This window comes from Monopterus albus, unplaced genomic scaffold (assembly GCF_001952655.1).
Source record: "Monopterus albus unplaced genomic scaffold, M_albus_1.0 scaffold15.1, whole genome shotgun sequence".
Classification (NCBI taxonomy): Eukaryota; Metazoa; Chordata; class Actinopteri; order Synbranchiformes; family Synbranchidae; genus Monopterus; species Monopterus albus.
The window spans coordinates 963,145-983,282 of record NW_018127895.1 but is presented as its reverse complement, the minus strand read 5'-3'; the positions used below and the strand labels follow the sequence as shown (position 1 = coordinate 983,282).

The 20,138-nt window shown below is 38.7% G+C and overlaps 1 protein-coding gene across 8 annotated transcripts in view; it reads left to right on the top strand.

Annotated features, from left to right (window-relative positions):
* The window catches only part of fam13a (family with sequence similarity 13 member A), a 47,749-nt gene that overhangs the window by 4,937 nt on the left and 22,674 nt on the right, over window positions 1–20,138 (top strand). For 5 of the 8 annotated variants that reach the window (XM_020591860.1, XM_020591864.1, XM_020591863.1 and 2 more), the window contains exons 2-9: window positions 1,958–2,153; window positions 5,246–5,455; window positions 7,102–7,279; window positions 9,229–9,376; window positions 12,273–12,392; window positions 13,253–13,336; window positions 15,851–16,089; window positions 18,922–18,963. In XM_020591860.1, the coding sequence (XP_020447516.1) occupies window positions 1,958–2,153; window positions 5,246–5,455; window positions 7,102–7,279; window positions 9,229–9,376; window positions 12,273–12,392; window positions 13,253–13,336; window positions 15,851–16,089; window positions 18,922–18,963 (1,217 nt within the window). The remainder of the gene's footprint in view (window positions 1–1,957; window positions 2,154–5,245; window positions 5,456–7,101; window positions 7,280–9,228; window positions 9,377–12,272; window positions 12,393–13,252; window positions 13,337–15,850; window positions 16,090–18,921; window positions 18,964–20,138) is intronic. The other 3 variants (XM_020591861.1, XM_020591866.1, XM_020591862.1) reach the window with 3 other exon arrangements.

Genomic DNA, 20,138 nt, shown 5'->3' with positions numbered 1-20,138 from the left:
TGTTAAATTTACAAATCTCATGTTAAATATGTGCATTTTTCAACAAAATATAAACCATAAACACTCACCAATGGCCAGATGCAAGCGGTGGCCAAAGCACTGTAGTCTGACCCACTTGTTGAGTTCGGTAGCTTTTACTACATTAGCGCCGTTGTCTGTTGTAATAGACACTTGTTTCTCTTCTTTCAAGCCCCAGTTTGCTAAAACATCCTGCAGAGCAGTGGCTATGTTTTCACTGGTGTGGGATTCAGGGAAATATGCAACTTCCAGGCAGCGTGTTGTTAGTTCAAGTCTTTGCTGATCAAGTGAACAGTAAAGCTCATGTAGGGTTCGGTGGTGCGACTGGACCACAGGTCCGTGGTGCTAGCGTAAAAGTCCACTTGCTGCAGCTCAGCCAGTCACTACACATACCTCGTACATTTGTGGAATGGCGACTTGGGAGATTTGTGGAATGGCGACTTGGGAGAAGTAATTGCGCGATGGCACTTGGTATCTCCGGTCCACTTCCTTCATTAGATCCAAAAAGCCCTCTTTGCCCACGGTACTAACTGGGATCATGCATTTGGCTACATAACGTGCAACAGCTGCGGTAATAGCTTTGTGGCGCTTCGATGTTTTTTCGTAAGGAGTGACACTGGCAAAACGTTCATTAATGGTTGTCTGTGGATCGTTTTTTTGTAACCTGCCCTCACGTTAGTAGTTTTGGGAGTTTTAGACTTGAAGACATCATATAGGTTTTTGTGGTTCCGCTCCATGTGACTGTGTAGATTTGTTGTGTTTCCTCTCGACGTTGCCACTATTTTCCGACATGACTTGCACAGTACCTGTGTCTGTGCTACGTCTTCTCTCCTGAAGCCGAAATAGTCCCGTATTTCAGAAGTGCTATTCTTTTTGGGCACAAGTTCGTTGTTTTCGTCCTCGCTCATTTTCTCTTCTCCCGCTGCTGCTGCTGTGAGTCACTGTGCGCATTTGGGTCCGCTCTAGCCAATAGGAGAACAGTATCTAGGGGGGTGGATGGCTGGGTGCGTTATTAAGGTCGCGTCTGATTGGTCAAACTCAGATAAACACCAAACATGTGCAACAAACGCATAAAATACTATATGAAAATATTAATTTATCGCACGTCTTTGCGATACGCATATCGCACATACTATTATCGCGATAACGATATTTTTTTGATATATCGTGCAGCCATAATATGTACATGCACATTGAGAGCCAATGTACCAGAGTCAAATTCCTCGTGTGTCCGACACACCTGGCCAGAAAGCTGATTCTGATTCATTACATTTAACAGGGAAATATTGTACTTTTTACTCAGATACACGAATTGTGACGGACATAGTTCTTAGTTTGCATTAGGGCTGCATCTAATGATGTAACAGAGTATTTTATATAATAATGCTGAAGCATTTCCTCCACCGGAGAGCGCACACACACACACTCACACAAGCAATGAACTCTTGCATGCTTTATTCTCAGTTCATACATAGAGTAAGCTTCACAGTCTGCTGAAAGGCATCTATTAAAAACTTTTCATTAAAACCTTTTTATTTTTATATAATCTTTCATGTCCAAGTGTAAATGTCGAACTGATGAGCTTTCTAGCTTTAACACACTGATATTCTGGGTTTAATTTGACATGTCATCTCACCTGAACAATGTACGTACTGTATGTAGGTTTGTGCCGGTGTGTCACTCTGGCAAGGTCTTTAGCCAAAAGTGTTGCACGGTAACCTGATATTTGTTGTAGCAACAGCACACCCTGTCCTCTAAGTGCATGACAGTGCGACCGCAGGAACTGTACATGCATAGACTCCACAGAGACACCCCCCCCCCCCCACACACACACACACACATTTTTTTGATCTATGGAGCAAAGTGAACCTTCCTTCTCTAGGACATGTATCAGAGCTGTGTCTAACCTGATGCCGGCTCTCTCCCCTTCTCCCTACAGCACAACAAGGCAGCGGTGCTGGTTAAAAAAGACATGAAGAAGATGGTCCAGGCACCAGTACTAAGACCCAGGATAGTCGCAGCCAAGCACACCAAGCTGTTTGGAGCTTCCCTGTTTGAGCTGCAAGAAAAAGGCCTGGTGCAGGACGGGGTGCCTCTGGTGGTGCAAAGAATGGTGGAGCATCTCCGCAAGCATGGTGAGCAAAAACACATCAAAATGGAATTGTAATGCTTGATCACCTACACCTTGTTTTTGATGAGTTTGTCAATTTTTAAAATAAAACAATCATTATATATCTAGAAATAATGGCACCATAGTTTTCTCCAGATAAGACAATACATGAATAATAACATTTGCATTAATAACATTTTTAAGCCTTGATTAAATCCCATAAGTACAGTGATATAAATACAACTCCACGTGACTTTATAAAATCATTTTGTGATTTGGTCTAAGTAAGCAATCAGTTTCATTAATGCAATAATCAGAGAACAGTAATCATAACTATTATAGCCTATACTTACCTAGACATATTTTCTGCATTTACTGACTGTATAACAAGAAATGTACTTAGAATGGCACTATACCAATGGTTTTGCACATTTTAGCCCATTTAGCCCCACACCTCAAGCCATGTTTGAATAGATTTTCATACCGTACAGAGACAGAAACTGAAGCCAAATTGTGTCTCAAATGGTAGCAAAACACAATGATATGGTACTTGTTATTGTAGTGTATTTTTTCTGTTTCACCTCTAGATGTTAGTACAAGAACGTTGAACTTGTTCCTCGTGGCTACTGAAATTATAGGCCCTTGATATATGCGAAAGTATTCGGCCCCCTTGAACTTTGCGACCTTTTGCCACATTTCAGGCTTCAAACATAAAGATATAAAACTGTAATTTTTTGTGAAGAATCAACAACAAGTGGGACACAATCATGAAGTGGAATGAAATTTATTGGATATTTCAAACTTTTTTAACAAATAAAAAACTGAATAATTGGGCGTGCAAAATTATTCAGCCCCTTTACTTTCAGTGCAGCAAACTCTCTCCAGAAGTTCAGTGAGGATCTCTGAATGATCCAATGTTGACCTAAATGACTAATGATGATAAATAGAATCCACCTGTGTGTAATCAAGTCTCCGTATAAATGCACCTGCACTGTGATAGTCTCAGAGGTCTGTTTAAAGCGCAGAGAGCATCATGAAGAACAAGGAACACACCAGGCAGGTCCGAGATACTGTTGTGGAGAAGTTTAAAGCCGGATTTGGATACAAAAAGATTTCCCAAGCTTTAAACATCCCAAGGAGCACTGTGCAAGCGATAATATTGAAATGGAAGGAGTATCAGACCACTGCAAATCTACCAAGACCTGGCCGTCCCTCTAAACTTTCAGCTCATACAAGGAGAAGACTGATCAGAGATGCAGCCAAGAGGCCCATGATCACTCTGGATGAACTGCAGAGATCTACAGCTGAGGTGGGAGACTCTGTCCATAGGACAACAATCAGTCGTATACTGCACAAATCTGGCCTTTATGGAAGAGTGGCAAGAAGAAAGCCATTTCTTAAAGATATCCATAAAAAGTGTCGTTTAAAGTTTGCCACAAGCCACCTGGGAGACGCACCAAACATGTGGAAGAAGGTGCTCTGGTCAGATGAAACCAAAATCGAACTTTTTGGCAACAATGCAAAACGTTATGTTTGGCGTAAAAGCAACACAGCTCATCACCCTGAACACACCATCCCCACTGTCAAACATGGTGGTGGCAGCATCATGTTTTGGGCCTGCTTTTCTTCAGCAGGGACCGGGAAGATGGTTAAAATTGATGGGAAGATGGATGGAGCCAAATACAGGACCATTCTGGAAGGAAACCTGATGGAGTCTGCAAAAGACCTGAGACTGGGACGGAGATTTGTCTTCCAACAAGACAATGATCCAAAACATAAAGCAAAATCTACAATGGAATGGTTCACAACTAAACATATCCAGGTGTTAGAATGGCCAAGTCAAAGTCCAGACCTGAATCCAATCGAGAATCTGTGGAAAGAACTGACAACTGCTGTTCACAAACGCTCTCCATCCAACCTCACTGAGCTCGAGCTGTTTTGCAAGGAGGCATGGGCAAAAATTTCAGTCTCTCGATGTGCAAAACTGATAGAGACATACCCCAAGTGACTTACAGCTGTAATCGCAGCAAAAGGTGGCGCTACAACGTATTAACTTAAGGGGGTTGAATAATTTTGCACGCCCAATTTTTCAGTTTTTTTATTTGTTAAAAAAGTTTGACATATCCAATAAATTTCGTTCCACTTCATGATTGTGTCCCACTTGTTGTTGATTCTTCACAAAAAATTACAGTTTTATATCTTTATGTTTGAAGCCTGAAATGTGGCAAAAGGTCGCAAAGTTCAAGGGGGCCGAATACTTTCGCAAGGCACTGAATATATAAACAAATAAACCAAAATCAAATTGAAAAGTTTGGGATATAGATGAACCAGGTGCAATCCGTAAAACATGTTTCTCTAGCACCATCTAGTGGCTGCAATAGAAACCTACAATAACAAGCGGTAACTTAGTGTCCGCAGCTTTTGAAGTTACTGGAAAACAGATGTTCAAACATAAACGAAGGCTACATATCAGTGTTTATTACATTTTCTCATATCTAACATTTCACATTAGTTTAGCGTCACATTAGTGACTAACTTACCAACTCTTCCACTTAATAACGTTACAAAGAGATGCTCAGCTAGCTACATCAGGTAACGTTACACAGTGTTAGAAAATGTTAGCTAACTGTTAGCATGACTTCTGTTTTTTTAATGTAATGTTGCTTTAGCATAGTTTAAACTGGTTATGTAGCTATATGACGTTACTCAAGGAAAAACTGGCAGCAAAGCTAAATGTCCACATCCACATCGTTGTTGAAAAACAATTATTTTCTGAAAAATCCCTCAAACTGCAATAAGTGAAGAAAAAACATAACGGTCGCAGTTTTGCCATTTTTATATTACAGTGGTGTCAAAATGCTCAATTGTCCAGAGGACTCAGAAGAAAAATCTGGGCTTGTTAAAATCAAATCAGATTATATTGTATTTGTTATAAGTTTTGGCCTGATGGTGGTGCTAAGGAAATGTCACCAAAATTAGATAGCTTACCATTTCATGGGAAAATAGACTTGCAGTCAGTGTTATATGAAACATCAAGGAGTCAGAAAAATCACTACAAATCATCCTCTGAATGCAACAATTTCATATTTAATGGAAATGCCTTTGACTTTCCTCCAGCCCTGCATCAGGAGGGTCTGTTCAGAGTAAATGGGAATGTGCGGGCTGTCGAAACCCTGAAACAGCGACTGGAGAGTGACGAAGATGTTGACCTTCTTTCTGAATCAGATACATGTACGGTGGCCAGTTTGCTCAAACAGTATTTCAGGGACTTACCTGCGGGTCTGGTAGATTCAGCAGTCCAGGAAGCGCTGATCCAGCACTACCAGGGTAGGAGAAAATTTATGTTTGTTCTGTTTTGTTCGTTAACACCACCCAATGTGTTTATTTTTAATAGTTACATCCTTATCATGTCATCTAGTATTATCCTATAACTTTAAGGTGTTCAGGTTTTACATATTTACAAGCATCATGTGATACTCATTTTGACCAACATCTCAGTTCTACAATTTGATATTCATACCCCCATTTGGATCATGACTCTGATGGGATGTTAAGCAAATCATTTTTTATTTCATTCCCTGGAATTTGCTAACAGTGCTGCAGTCATCTGCACTAGGCAGTGCCAAGTTAAGTGTGTGTTGAGAGAGATGTGATTAGAAGAGTGATGGACTTCATATTTCTGGCAATACTCTTGGGGGGTCATTAAAGGTGAAGTGAGTCATTTGGCAGGTGAAGCATCTATACTCACTTTTGGCTTTGCTCCATCACTGGGTTGAATGTGTTTAATGGGAGAAGAGTCCATATTTTGGCCGCAGTATTTGTTTTTTCCTCATAGACCACATAAATATCAGCCTATTTTTCAGTGCCTGTGGCCAAACGCTGCATTTGCAAATCACTCTTTGGTGCCAGATTGGCTGTAACTGCTGAGTAAAACGATTTTGGTGTACATAAGCACACACACATTTGTTGTTCCTCATTACATGTTGATTGAAAATAGTTCAGCAATTTCTTTTTTTTCCTCAGTCTTTAGAGTTGTGGGTATATTTTTTGCTGTTACTTAGTAATTAATTTTAAGTAGCTACTCCTAATATTTTAACTAATATAACTCCTTCTTGTCTGCTGTTCCTTTCTGCCTTTTCCCCAGGAGCACAAGATTATGATTTATACAGAACGGTATTAGTATTGATGTTTTGCTGCATGTCATTGTTTAGTCATTTGAAAATCAATAAGTTGTAGCAAAAAAATTATATAAATAGCACTGATGGTATCTTTTATTTTCCATGTAATTCTGTAACAAACAAACATTCAAACAATAGCGTTCAGTGTTTAAGTTTCTCACTTTAAAGTCAATGAATTCTGCAGGTGTCTCACTATGTCCACCTACACCATTGGTCATTCTCTGCAGTGATTTGTACCCTCCCAAAACAATCAATCAATCAATAGATAAATTAATAAATAAACCCCACGCATGCAGCCATGCACATTCTCAGACAGACGTAAGTGCACACTCTTGTGTAGATATAAGCATTCACAATACTTGCATTACTAAGACATTCAGGATCAGTGGCTATATCCGTTTACCCACCTCTGAGCCCATTATGAATCCCAAGTTATAGTATCAACATATTTTCAGGCTCTTTGCTGCAATGCTCATTATTACTAGTTACCACAACTTGAGAGCATATTACAAAGAACAGGTAGACACAACAATCACTTCCCACTCAAGAATGCCTGTAAAAATATTTATTAAACTTACCTAATCAAAGTTAGGTAATACCCTAAAAGTTTATTTATGCTTTACATGTTGTAAACTGCTTCAAGGGAAATGCTGTTAGTTATGTGAATAATTACTGGTTGCTAGAATGTGAATACACTTCAGCACAATGCCAGAATGAGTTTTTCTATAATAACATAACAGCATCGCCTAGCATCCCAGCCTTTCAACCTTTTGACATCTTCTTGTGTGTCTGTAGAGTGTGGTGATGATGACTCTTGGTCAGATATGAGAGACCTGCTCCAGCAGCTTCCAGATGTTCACCACAGTCTCCTCCGCTACCTCTGCCACTTCCTTACCCTTGTTGAGTGCAACCATAAAGACAATCGCATGACTGCCCTCAACCTTGCCACTGTATTTGGACCCAGTGTCTTCCAGTAAGTTTAATCCTTTTTGCATTATTCTGTTGTTTGGCCTCTTGAGATCCCTGCAAAATGCTGCAAACACAACATAAGATATTATCTCCTTATAAAAACAGAAGGAATCTCTAGGGTCATTTTAAAATTACAGAGGTGCATTAGCCAATGGGTCTACCTTCTGTGTGTGTTATTATCATGCTTACAGTCCAAATTCCACTTACCGGGTTAAGACTGAATTATTGCCTCAGTCTGGCATTAGTTTTAATGAATCACGCTCAAGGGCATGGCATGGCATGGCAACTTGACTAGATTAAATTTATAAATATTATAATAGACTAAGTGTATCATCAAAATGTTCAATCATATCAGATTTACTTCATGGTGTTCATATCCTTGAAGAACATAACTGATAGTCTTGAAGGTTTTGACAAGTTTAGCGTCTTCACTGTGTCCTTTCTACTGTGTATGCTGCAGGTTTTACATAACGGTAAGACGGCTTGGTCTGGAAAAAATAGGTAGGCAGACAGTCATGATAACTGATGCTCTCTCTTCTATTTCTGTTCTGTGAATCACATATTAAACATTGGTTTCATATGTCAGAGTAGAAGGATGAAACAGTGATTCCACCCTTATAACACACAGAACATATTGAGCAAGACGGTGAATCTCGAGTCAGTTTGTCTCCACTGTCATTTCAACCTGATTTTGCATAACTGAAGTCAGGAAATGTTTTTTCATGCCGCTGCCAGCCACGGCCAGAGGCATGTTTTTGGGCTGTCCATCCATCTATTGGTTTGTTCCATTGTCATGAATGTGCTTTCTCAGGAAAGCCTTGAGGGTATTTGGCACAAACATCCACTTAGTGACATAGCTCTCTCTCAGTCCTCTGTAAAAAAAATAATTTCCTAAGTGAAGACAGCATATTTCTCACTAGAAATGTTTCACCAGAATCATACATGTTAATACAGTGATAACAGGCAAATGTATACTTAAAAACAGCATTAACATTATGGAGTTCATACATAAGAGCACCAGTCTCTCTGTACTGGTCTCTGTCTCTTTGAAATTGTTTGGCCAGTAGGCGGTGCTCTAGTATAATGAGAGAAGGCAGAAATCGTGACAAGTCTTCTCCTGAAGAATGAAGGGTTTTGATGGACCTTTTGATCTGTAATAACCTCTCAAATCAGATATTTTAGTCTGACATTGCAGTAATCAAAGGTCACACTCTATAGGTTAAGAATACGGTCTGAGTTTATTGAACAGTTTTAAGGTAAATGACATATAGAAAACAGTCCGACCTTAATGTATTTTCAGATGGTACTGTGATGTTCATAAATAAATGATGCAGTCACTGGCTTCATATGCCTCCCAGCAGCTGCTTAGCTATGTACCTCTGTTCTTACAAGGCTATTTGTGATTTTCTGGGCAGTGGGTTCATACTGTGCTCCTACATTTCCCGACTTAAGAGTTGCACTATTCTACAGTCCGGTGACTGGCAGTATTTCCCATAATAAACTGGGGTGTTCAGTCCTGGAACTCTGCATGGAAGATAGATCAGGTCTCACTCGAGAGAACAGAGGAGAAGAAATTGTATTGGATACTCTTTCATGCTGTACAACCTGGCCTCTTAATCAGAGCCTTTATTTGTGTAAGTGTGTGTGCTGAGGTTGCATATTTAGGCCTAGAGCCAAGAGCTGTTCAGGAACAACTCATCAGACATTATACTAACAGGAATAGCTGAATTCTGCTGTGTTATTGCAATCCACTAACTGATGAGTAACTGAATACTTTTCACTTTTAGTGTCAGTATCACAGTTGAATCATAGTTTTTTTTAATTAAGCAGAGAAAAAAATGAATCACAGAAAGTCATTAACTAATTCTCAGCTTAAATATCTACTGCTATGCTAAGGAAACCTCATTTGTTTTTATTGTTTGTTTGTTTTTTTCTTTTTTCCGTCTTTTCCAGTGTGGCTCCTGGTTTGGAAGCAATGAAGGACCAAAATATCTGTAACAATATCATGGCCAAGCTTATCCAGAACTACAGCAGTATCTTTGAGACCGACCAAGAGAAAGAAGGCTGCACAGAAGAAAAATCGACCCTTATCATTGTCAAGGTGGTGTATACTCACTGGTACACCAGATGCTGATGTTTATATGAAGTAGATCTGTGTTGGCAGGTATTACAGTGTAGTGCAGCAGGTAAGAAACCTGTGAGTCACATGTTGTGCCTATGTAGTTTAAACAGTGTGGTTTCCTCCTCTCTGACCTGTGACCTTGCCTTCTATCCATCCATAGCCTCATGGAAACTGCTCCTCCACAGGTGGCTATTTTGAGTGCCTGGTTGTTGACTTACATTTGCTGCTTTGATGGCTGATGTTTTTATTGATTAGCTGGTTTGACTGGTCTGCTGGTTTTCCTGACGACATCTTGTTGCTGGTGAGAAAAATGTGCCTGAAGGACAGAACAGCAACTCATCCCACATGAGCTCAGATTGTCCAATGTGTTTTAAAACATTTTTAGTGTAAGAATTAGTAGAATTTTCTCAGGCTATAAAAGATAATTTAATCCTTAAATTTTTCTGAAAATTTTTAAATGACCAAATATCACAGGATAGCAGCTCTGCAAGGTAAAAGACGTGTAGTTATTTGTTGGTATAAAAGTTATATAAATATTGAGGGAATTCTCTGTATAAATTACTGAAATCAGGCTAGAAACTCCCCACGTGTTTCTAAACTACCATATCCCTAGAAAAAAAAACATCCAGGCCATGCCTTCTGTGTCCTTGATGCTAGCTATGATTGTGGAACATTACCAAATGAATATATGACCCAGAGGGGCCTGATTTGAGCCAAAGGAAAAACAAGCAAATTCAAACAAAGTGCTTTATGCTACGTCTTTGCTAACAAACACACAGACTTTCTCAGTTAGCATAACACATTTGTAAGTTTAAAGACACTAGAAAGTGTTTAGTTTTTATTATAATTAAAGAATTATAATCATTATATATTTCATATACATCATTGCTAAATGTTGTCTAACTTTCTAGTGTTGACATCTTTCACCACAGTCCATAGACAATGGGCCTCGTTCACTGTCTGTAAGAACAATTTTCTTCTTAAAACCTACTCACCCAGTTTTCATAAAGATTTTGGCATTCACCGATGTTTTCTTATCATTAGCAAGAACAGAATCTACGCACACTCAGGAGCACGCTTACGCACATTTGATTTTTATGTCTCGGATATTGTGGAAGCATTTGTTTGTCCAGCACTGTATCTGATATCAGACGTGGGGTAATTGAATGGGCCCTGTGTGCACGCGTGGAGGTATGGTCAGTTGATAGCACACCCAAGAGAGCCATGTATGGCCACAGTGTGCTGGTCCAGCTCCGATAATTCTGGGCAAGCCGGCCCTCCTCCCCCAGTCACCGTCTTTCTTCTGTGTTTGTTTGCTGTTGTTGTTTTTGCCTCAGGTTTGAAACCATTTTTGGAGTCAGGTGCTCCACCATCTATAGATTTTCATTTTAGCATGCCTGGTTTCATGAACTTATAAAGACAATGGGATTCATCATTGTGAGAACACAGGTGTGAACAAACCTGCAGTTTAAGAACATGTTCATGAATCAGACGTAGGCTTTTCTTAGGACCTTAGAACAAATTCAAAACAAATTTAATAAAAAACCTAGAAAGATATTGGTGAATGAGGCCCATTGTCTTGATTTTTGATGACTGTGTTATTTTGAATAGTCCTTCTGCCACGGTGGGGTGAAGTGGCACTGACCACAGTTCCCTGTGAGTTTGTCCTTTCGTCTCTCACAGTACCATTTTTAACTATGCTTACCATGCTAAAAAAACTAACGCTACTGAACATGTCAGTCGTTTTAGAGGTGATCATTTGCAACTTGAGCTCATGAAATCCAAAGGTCCAGATCCCTAGTAGCAATGAAATTAAATCTTGGAGCATTTTGACAACATGGTGTCCTTTTCTCTGATAACGTCTCCGGTCACACATGTCTGTGCTGTGTTGTGAATACCTTTAAAGGTCACATAACCTCGCTGAGCTGTTGGAAACCTTCCAGTCAAAATAAGACAGTCTCATACACAAACATGGACACATACACTCAAGCACTAACACATACAGTATGCATGCACGGCCTGCAGATTATAGTGCTGCTTTTACCTTCAGTCATAAACTGCTGACAAATAGGAGGTGTCCATGAAACTGAGCATGTAAAGACAGTTGATATGTCAACACACATAATTTTACACATATCCAACAAATGCTAATCCAATATCAATTTGCTTATACCTAGTACATGCTTGAATGGAGTAGGAAGAAGTCAGACTTATCCAGTCCTACCCCATGACATCATCTTACCATCAGTGGTTTGCAAGCAGTATCTCTACATAGATAATTATCTTCTACACCACACAAGTAATATACTAAAAAATTTATAACAGAGTGTTAACATTCTTACATAATTATATTCTTAAATAATTCTCTTCTACACCACACAATATACTAAAGAATTATTACAGAGTGTTATCATTCTTATATAATTATATTCTTAAATAACTCTCTTCTACCCACACAAGTAATATACTAAAGAATTATTACAGAGTGTTATCATTCATACACCACACCCACAATGTTCCATCTAATTAATCATTGAGCCTGTTCTTGCATATATCTTGATTGACGCATACCTTTATATTTATATTTAAACTCGTCAATTCCAATTCTAATCTAATTCTGAGTCTGTCTACTGTGAAATGCAGGATGTTAGGGGTCTCGAAAGAAAAGCAGAAGTACAATACACATACCTAGGAGTCCTAACTCCCTGATTTTAAAAATATACTTTATAGCTATTGTATATATGAAGCTACACTACAACAATAAGAACTGGAGAGCAAATCTTCTTGGCCACGATTGTTTTCTTTTGTTGCTCCATCCTATGTAAGACATAGATTACAAATGTGACAGTCTTCCTTGTCCTCTCTATGGTCACAGGAGGTGGATGTGACAGACACAGACACAAAGAAGTCACTGAGCCATTTCAGCGCAAGGATGCCGACACCACCTCTCAGGACAGAAGTGTGTGCTCAGCTTTTCAGTAGCATACCTGCATGTGTGCGTCTTTGTTTATGCTCTTCAGTATACCTGTTATGGAAGCTTGTGCTTGAGTCTGTCTACTGTGAAATGCAGTGTTGTGGTTTATGCCTGACATTCCCAGATCAAACTTTCATAAACTGGTCAGATTCCCTTACATAGACTTTTTAACATCAACCATCTGATCTGTGTGACATGATTGGCATAACATGTTTTGGAAAAGCTGTTTTTAATACACTGTGTTCATCCGGGTGGGTTTCTGTGACCTGTAAGGATGTTATCAGTGTCAGCTGACTTGTGTATACTGCCTGGGATGGTATTTGATGTGAATACATAGATGATGACCTGTTAATTGTATTGTATTACATTACAGTCAACAGTATAAAGCTAACATTACTGTTAACATAATTTTTGTAATAATAGAGATGTTTAAAAATTGCACTATTGAGATTCAGGTAGAAAGTAAAAGTTTGGTTAGTCTGAATTAGAGTTGACAGGGCAAAGGTCATATGCACTGCAGGAGTTTTTTATGTTTATACTTAATTACACTTATACAATTTAGAAATTATTAAATGTCATAGTCAATTTTTAAGAGCAGCTACTGTAGCAAGCCAAATTTAGTCAAAGTATGGATGAAAGGTATAGAAAAAATGTTATTTTGTGCTTTAATTTCTTTTCATAATAATTACATTTTAAAACAATGTCCAGCCAATTGATCAGTATTAACTTGTAGCCCAGCTTTATTTTAGGCAGTTGGCTGTTATGGCTTGTTTAATAGACTCATGGTTGTCTCAGTGAATGCATTAATGCTAAAGGAAGTATTTAAACTGAAACCTTATACTCTTATTTGTTTTTTTTATTATTCTGTTTTCTTTTCTAAGGGTGGACATAAACACCTTCCAGATGCAGACGTTCTGAACAAATCCTCCACTGACCCTCCAAAGGCAAGACCAAGGAAAAAGAAGGTACAGAAAAGTTAGTTAACATCAGTGTGATTCACTGCTCTTGTTTAAGGGCCTGGCCTAATGGTCTCTTTCTCACCATTTTCAGTAAACACTTCTTGGTTTCTTATCTACTGTATTTCCTTGGCGCTGATTAGCCTGAGGTCAGACAGCTTCTGATGCCTGTGGCCTTGCTGCTCAGTCACATGACGCGATTTGATAAAAGCAGTATGCTGCAGGAAACGACCGCATACTTAGGCTGTTGTATACTCTTCCAGTTGTGTTGTCATATTATTACAAATGAGCCCTGTCACAAAAACACCATTTGCCTAAAGATCTGAGCATGGAAAATTTCCTGTTTCAGAAATTGAGGTTTGGATTCATTTATTTATATTAAAAAGGTCATTAGGAGAGCTGCAATAAATTTTGTTGAGTTTTCAACTACTTCTCCTTTGATCTTACTTAAGTACAAAATACAGTACATACAGTACCTTGATATTTGTATACATGATAAAATGATAAATGATTTCTCTAAGGCTGGCTTTAGTTTTCCAACAAAGACTGACTGAAATTATCTTGCTGTGGTTGTTTTCAGGGTAGTTTTAAAAAGGAGATCTGGTAGCATAAATAAATGTGTACATATCAGGACCAGTGTCACTGTAGAGACAAAAGCACTGGGGACTGACAAGAAGATCAGCACAGATAGATAAAAACATATAGTAATGAAGTATGCTTCCTTCACTCAGCAGTAAAAAGCAGCGCTGGAACGTAATTCTTAAGAATGATTTTCAGTGCTGAAAGTTACTTCAACTTTAAGCTCAGAAGGAAGCTCCTCACCCCATTTTTGCTGTTTTGCCTCTCTGTACATAATAGACACTTCATCATCATTTTGCATCATTTTACTGACACCATAAAGATGCAGAATGGTGATTTTCACAACTATAAAATGCTGTGCATTTCATTGTGGGATTGTTAGCAGAAAGTTTAATTCATACCATGGACACTAGTTTTTCGATCCACCGTGGCACATTTGAGGACAACAAACAGTGAATACACTGACACACTCAAGTAAAATGTCAGAGAATAAATGTGGTGTACTATATAGTACATAGTACTGTATGTAGTACTTACTTTAAAAATGGCTTTTACTGTTAATGTCTTGATTTCCTTAATGACTTATCGAGATAATTCATCATCACTATACTGTAAATATTAACTTTTATTGCTACGTTTCCTCTGCTACAGAACCTTTGCTCTCAAGCCCATACTTATAAATTTGGCTCCAGTGCTCAATGTTTCTACAGACAAATGTGGTTTTGAGTGGCTCATCCTTCACATATCACTACCAGAGCTACACTACATGTTTGGCACTATAAGGCTGTCAGTCGCACTGATCCTAATAGTCTATAAATTATACTTTATTTATCTCCCTCTGGTCAGGTCAAGTAGCGAGAAAAACACACACACACACAAACAAACACACCACCTTAATGTACTGTACGGTGCCATAAATATGTCTGCTGTAAATGTTTGTTATGATTCATGTGTGATAAAAGAGGAATTTGTGTTTTTTGAACATGCACAGATGTTTATGTTCATACATGAGCTTTGGAATGCAAAAATTATATAGATATACAAATATTGTTGTAGAATTCATATATCTTCTGTTGCTATGGTAGGAGGACCCCAGAAATATTTGAATACTGAAAACAGCCACTATTTTATATAGTCTAGTTAAGGTGTTCATGGTGGTGGCAAACAAAAACACATATGGCTCAGATTGCACACACACCTCAGAAAAACTAGACTTCTGAGACTGTTTTAACTTTGCTATTTGACACATTATAGTTCTACACAGAATTACACAAGGTGAATAGTGCTGAGTGAATAAGTGTACAATTTTAGTTCACATTTTTCATTAAATTGGTACCTTTTAATAGGTACCTTAAGAAATCAGGGTTTACTTTCAGAGCATTGTTATATTAACGTTTTACTGATTATTCTTATAAACCAAATAACACCTAAACAAGGTACATAATCAGAAAAGCCAAACAGACCAACCAAGATGATAGCACCATGTCACCCGCACTGTTCATTGTCAAAACACCTGTTTCTACTTGGATTCTACTTGTCTATGGTGTCTCTATGTTCTCTCCTTATAGTATAATAAAACAGGCTTCAAACCCTCAGGAAAAAAACAAAGTAATGTTCACATTTGTTTTGTGTTCCCTCTCATTTTTCCTCCTCTGTGGTTTTCTGTGAATAACAAATTTAGACAAATCAGTCACAAAGCCACGATGGGAAAAATCCATGTCAGGTCTTGCTAAAGAAGCTTGTGGAGCTCACCATGTTTCCAGAGATTCACCCATTAAGTGTGCCAATAACTAAATGTCTAAATGGAGGCAGTGTCCATAGATGTTAGAACAACCCATTAAGTTGAACGCTAAATGGAAGTCAGCCCTGCTGACTTTGCTGCCTCATACATCTTTTCACAAGACTCAACTGTGGTTGGTGTTTCTCTGCCCCTCTGTAAAACAGGCAAGGAAAGGGAAGTGTGACTACATGCCTCAAGTTGTCCCTCAGCCCAGCCATTCTACTGGGTTACCCCATGCAAGGCCTCTCCCCATACCAGTAGTTTTGCCCTTGACCTCAGAGCTGAGGAGCCCCAGCCCAGAGGCAATGCAGACAGCTCCCATACCTCTGGCTGGCCAAGTCACCCCAGACATAGACTCCCACCTCAGCGTCAGTCCCTCTGGCAGCACGGAGGCCCCCAGCAGGTCAGTGTGTCTGGTCAAAGAGCATGCAGCCATTTTGTTTTTAAAAATAGTGGTAGATCTGTCTTCATGGCAGATGTTCACTGACATGCAGACATTAGACAGCATGTTGTGAGTTACATCGCTGAAAATTAATTAGTCCACACAGTAGAGTCATGGATTAATATGTTACATTTACATATGCTTTGTGTGTGGTTGTATATTGTTATCTGTCAACCATGATTTAAATAAATAGTTTAAGCTCATCAACAAGCTTGAAATAAAACCTAAGGTCATACACACAAAACAAAACTTCACCACTGCATACATAACATTAATATATTGTTATTATTATTTTAGTATTGTGCGATACCATCCTGCTTACACTGTTTCCAGTGGCACTGTGCGTTTGGCATGCAAACAAACCTATTATAAGAAGCTGAAACTGGAGCCATTTGGTGTTGAGTTTCCTCAGTCCTGGAGAGGCAAGGCTACAGCTCTGTCGGCTACTGGTTTGTGCTGCTACTATGGGATTAACTTTGTCTGTTATCACACCCACACCGTTTGGCTGAAAATCTTGATATCGTATTGTTTAAAACATCCTCTCCAAATTCAGTCTACCTGGAATCACAATTTTAAAATATTAATATATACTGTAGGTCAAATGACTTCTCTGAAACCGACACCGTTTGGCTTAGAGGAAAAATCTACAACATATAATGTATAATGTGTCTAATGTGAAGCAAAGCAATACACATGTGATGTTGAAACGAGACGAGAAATGGTGAGGCTGTTTTGGCTTCTATTACGACGTGTCGAACACACCGGTGACCTTTACTGAGGACTATTCAACTGACACCAAGCTGAACTACCTTTGACAATTGTACACATTTTTAAAAATGCTGAAAAAGCACTGCCTGTCCAGATTGACCAACTTGCCATTGGTAGCTTTCCATTTGCTCAGGGATCAGACCTTTTCCAAGTATCCCTACAAAGCTTCTTGTTATCCCCTCAGTAAGGTAGTGGGTAAGCAGGATTTCCGCTTTTGCAATTCATGGTGGCAGTGACGGCACACATAATTTTAATAGGCTTGCCAGACTGAGCAACACCAGTTAAGAACACGGGTGTATGGGGGGAAAAACACTGGCCATTGTGGCTATAAAAGAATTTGTAAGAGTTGTGTGGTGAGTTACAGCTGAACCTCAAACAAGGCTGAAGGAACACATGCACATTTCTTCTGCACTGTGTAATTTCAAGTTCATGAACTTTGGCCCATTTTGATTCCTGCCTGACTTGAAACCTAAATCCTTTGTTTTGCATTTGTTGAGGTGCTGCCTGAATGGCCAAAGTGGTTTCCCCTCCCCTTGATACGCCTGGCCCTTACAGTAAGCCACATCAAGTACTAAAACATAGTACCAAACATTCACTGAATGGTTCACTCAACAGTTCTTTATTCAGTGTTGTAGAACATCTGAGACCCAACATGTTTACAACCCACAGTCCTGACTAATTGTGGCTTATGACTATTTGATTTTATCAATTTTCTGTTCCTCTGTCAAACAGGACCAGCAAGCTAGAATATTTAGACCCTCTGCTGTTTGCTTCTTTTGATTTTTGTTGAGTAGTACAGGATAGGCAGTGGGGGCAAAACCAAATCTTGCTTAAAATATTTGATTCCCAATCAGCCATTATTTAGAAAATTGTATATAAATCACTCACTCAGCCAACCCAGCAATTAATAAGTAGGGCTGCAACTGACAATTTCATGAGTAATCTGCCAGTTATTTTATTGATGAATCAGTGAATTGTTCTATAAAATGTCAAAAAACTGACAAATGCCCATCATGAAAGTCTTTACATGGTTTGTTGTGTCCAACCAACAGTCAAAAACCTAAAGACATTCAAATTGTATGATATAGTGATATAAAATAAGTAAAAGCTCTAAATGCTGGGACCAGAGAATCTTTGACATTTTTGCACAAAACATCACTGACACAATTAATCAATTATCAAAATGGTAGAAGGTTATTTTTCTGTCAATTTGACAATTTAATTAAACAAAGTAAAAGCTTCTTGTCATTCACTCAATGGTAAATATTTAGTTGCACAGTTGAAATGTAAAAAAAAAAAACTTGGAATGGATTTTACACATATTTGCTGTGATTTGATTTGTTTATTTAACCCAACCTTTTGTTTCTAATTTGTAAATTGAGAGCTCTATTAGATTTCATGGTGTCCTGACAAAGTGTTCTCTTCTCATAGGTAAACTTCCAAATAAAGACCCAATAGGGGGGAAATATCAAGTCACACTGTTTTATTAATAGCAACCCTCTTTGTTTTTTCACATTCATTTAAATTAAAGCATTTAAAGTCCAACTTGCTGCACAGTTCTGCACAGACAAGGTTCTTCAAAATGTATATGCATACATATATATGTATGTATAGGGTTTTGGTTCCAGTATTTGTGTTCCTGCTTTGACTTTGCAGAAGATAATACATTATTCAGCTCTGCTGAGGCAAACATAACTAGGTGATTATGCAATTTTCATCCTGTAAGTACCAGGATATGAAAATGTTAAGCAACATCAACTTTCAGTGCAGGCACAGAGTTCCTCTTATTGTTGCATAATTTCATCATGTGTCACTAGCACAACAGAACAGCACCCATTTCGCTGTCGGTTCATTATAATTACCTGAGAGAAGTTCCAGAAAGGCATTGAACTGTGGCACTCCATGGCTATTATTCCTCAGACAAAAGTCAGCCTTATGCTCCTATTTTCAGTTCCAGTAACATGTAGTAACTGAGAGGTGGCGTACAGTCTGCAATTAATTATGTCTGTTATTTTCATATTTCAGTTCCCAAGAAGAAGACAGGCCAATATCCCCCTTCTACATGAGGTAGGCTTCTTATCTCTGTTTATGAAAGCTGGTAGAAAGTGGTGAGAGTATTGTTTTGGACTGGAGTTGTGAGGGAAGTGTCTGTGTGCTGCCTCAGTTCATTATCACTGGAAAAAATGAACCGCCAATTAGAGGGACAGGAGGGTGGTGTGCACATGCAGTAGTTTCCTCACCACTGTTTGGTTATTGTTGCAGAAGCAGCCGCAACACGTGTTTGAGACACACCATCTAAGCAAAAGCCATTGTGTTTCAGAACAACATCATGGTTATTTGACAGTGAGGGAAGAATAACATCTGGAACTTGAATGATGCTTAAAAATGCAGAGTACTATTTAGTCCCAATATGTATTATTCATTAATATAATATTAATGTATATTATAGCCATAATAACATTATAGGCATTGTGAGCTGGCAGAAACTAATGCAATACATCTTAAATACACTTTCTGATTTTAAAATTTGACATCCAGACTGTTTCCACTTCTGACATTTTATGCATAAAAATTAATGAGATTATCTAAAAATATACTTAAAAACTAGATTTACTGCTTTGCAGTTGTATGCCTCTGCTAACTAGTCAAATTCATGGGTATGAGACAGAAGTGAGGTCACTGGCCTTGACCTTTGACCACCAAAATCTAATCATTTCATTACTGAGTAGAAGTGGATACTTGTACCAAATGTGAAGAAATTCCCTCAACGCATTTCTGAGATATCACGTTCACAAGAATGGGCTGTACAGACGGACGGATGTATGGTCGTAGGTATTAACAGGCTGAAAGCACTGTTGCTAACATTAATTATATAAGAAGCCACTGACACTCTGCAGAGGCTTCCTTTGGTGGACTCCAGCTCCTCATGCTGCTGCTGATGGCTCTTGTTCACTACACTAGCATGACAGAGGTGCTGGGGTAAACATACACCTATGTCACTCATGTTACTATTGTGCTTGGAGAGTACTTACCCTGAAGTAGGACCTAGAAAAGTCTTTCAAAACGGTGTTCTAAGAACCTATTATCATTGTCAGTTCCTGCGGTGCAGACACACAAGAAAGGGGGTGCTTTGTTCAATAGTTCTAAGAACTATGAAAAAGTTCCTCCTGTCTGAAAGCACCTGCTTTTCTTTCTCTGTTGAACTTGCATTCCTTCAGATGCAGAGCCTCTCAGGGTTTTCC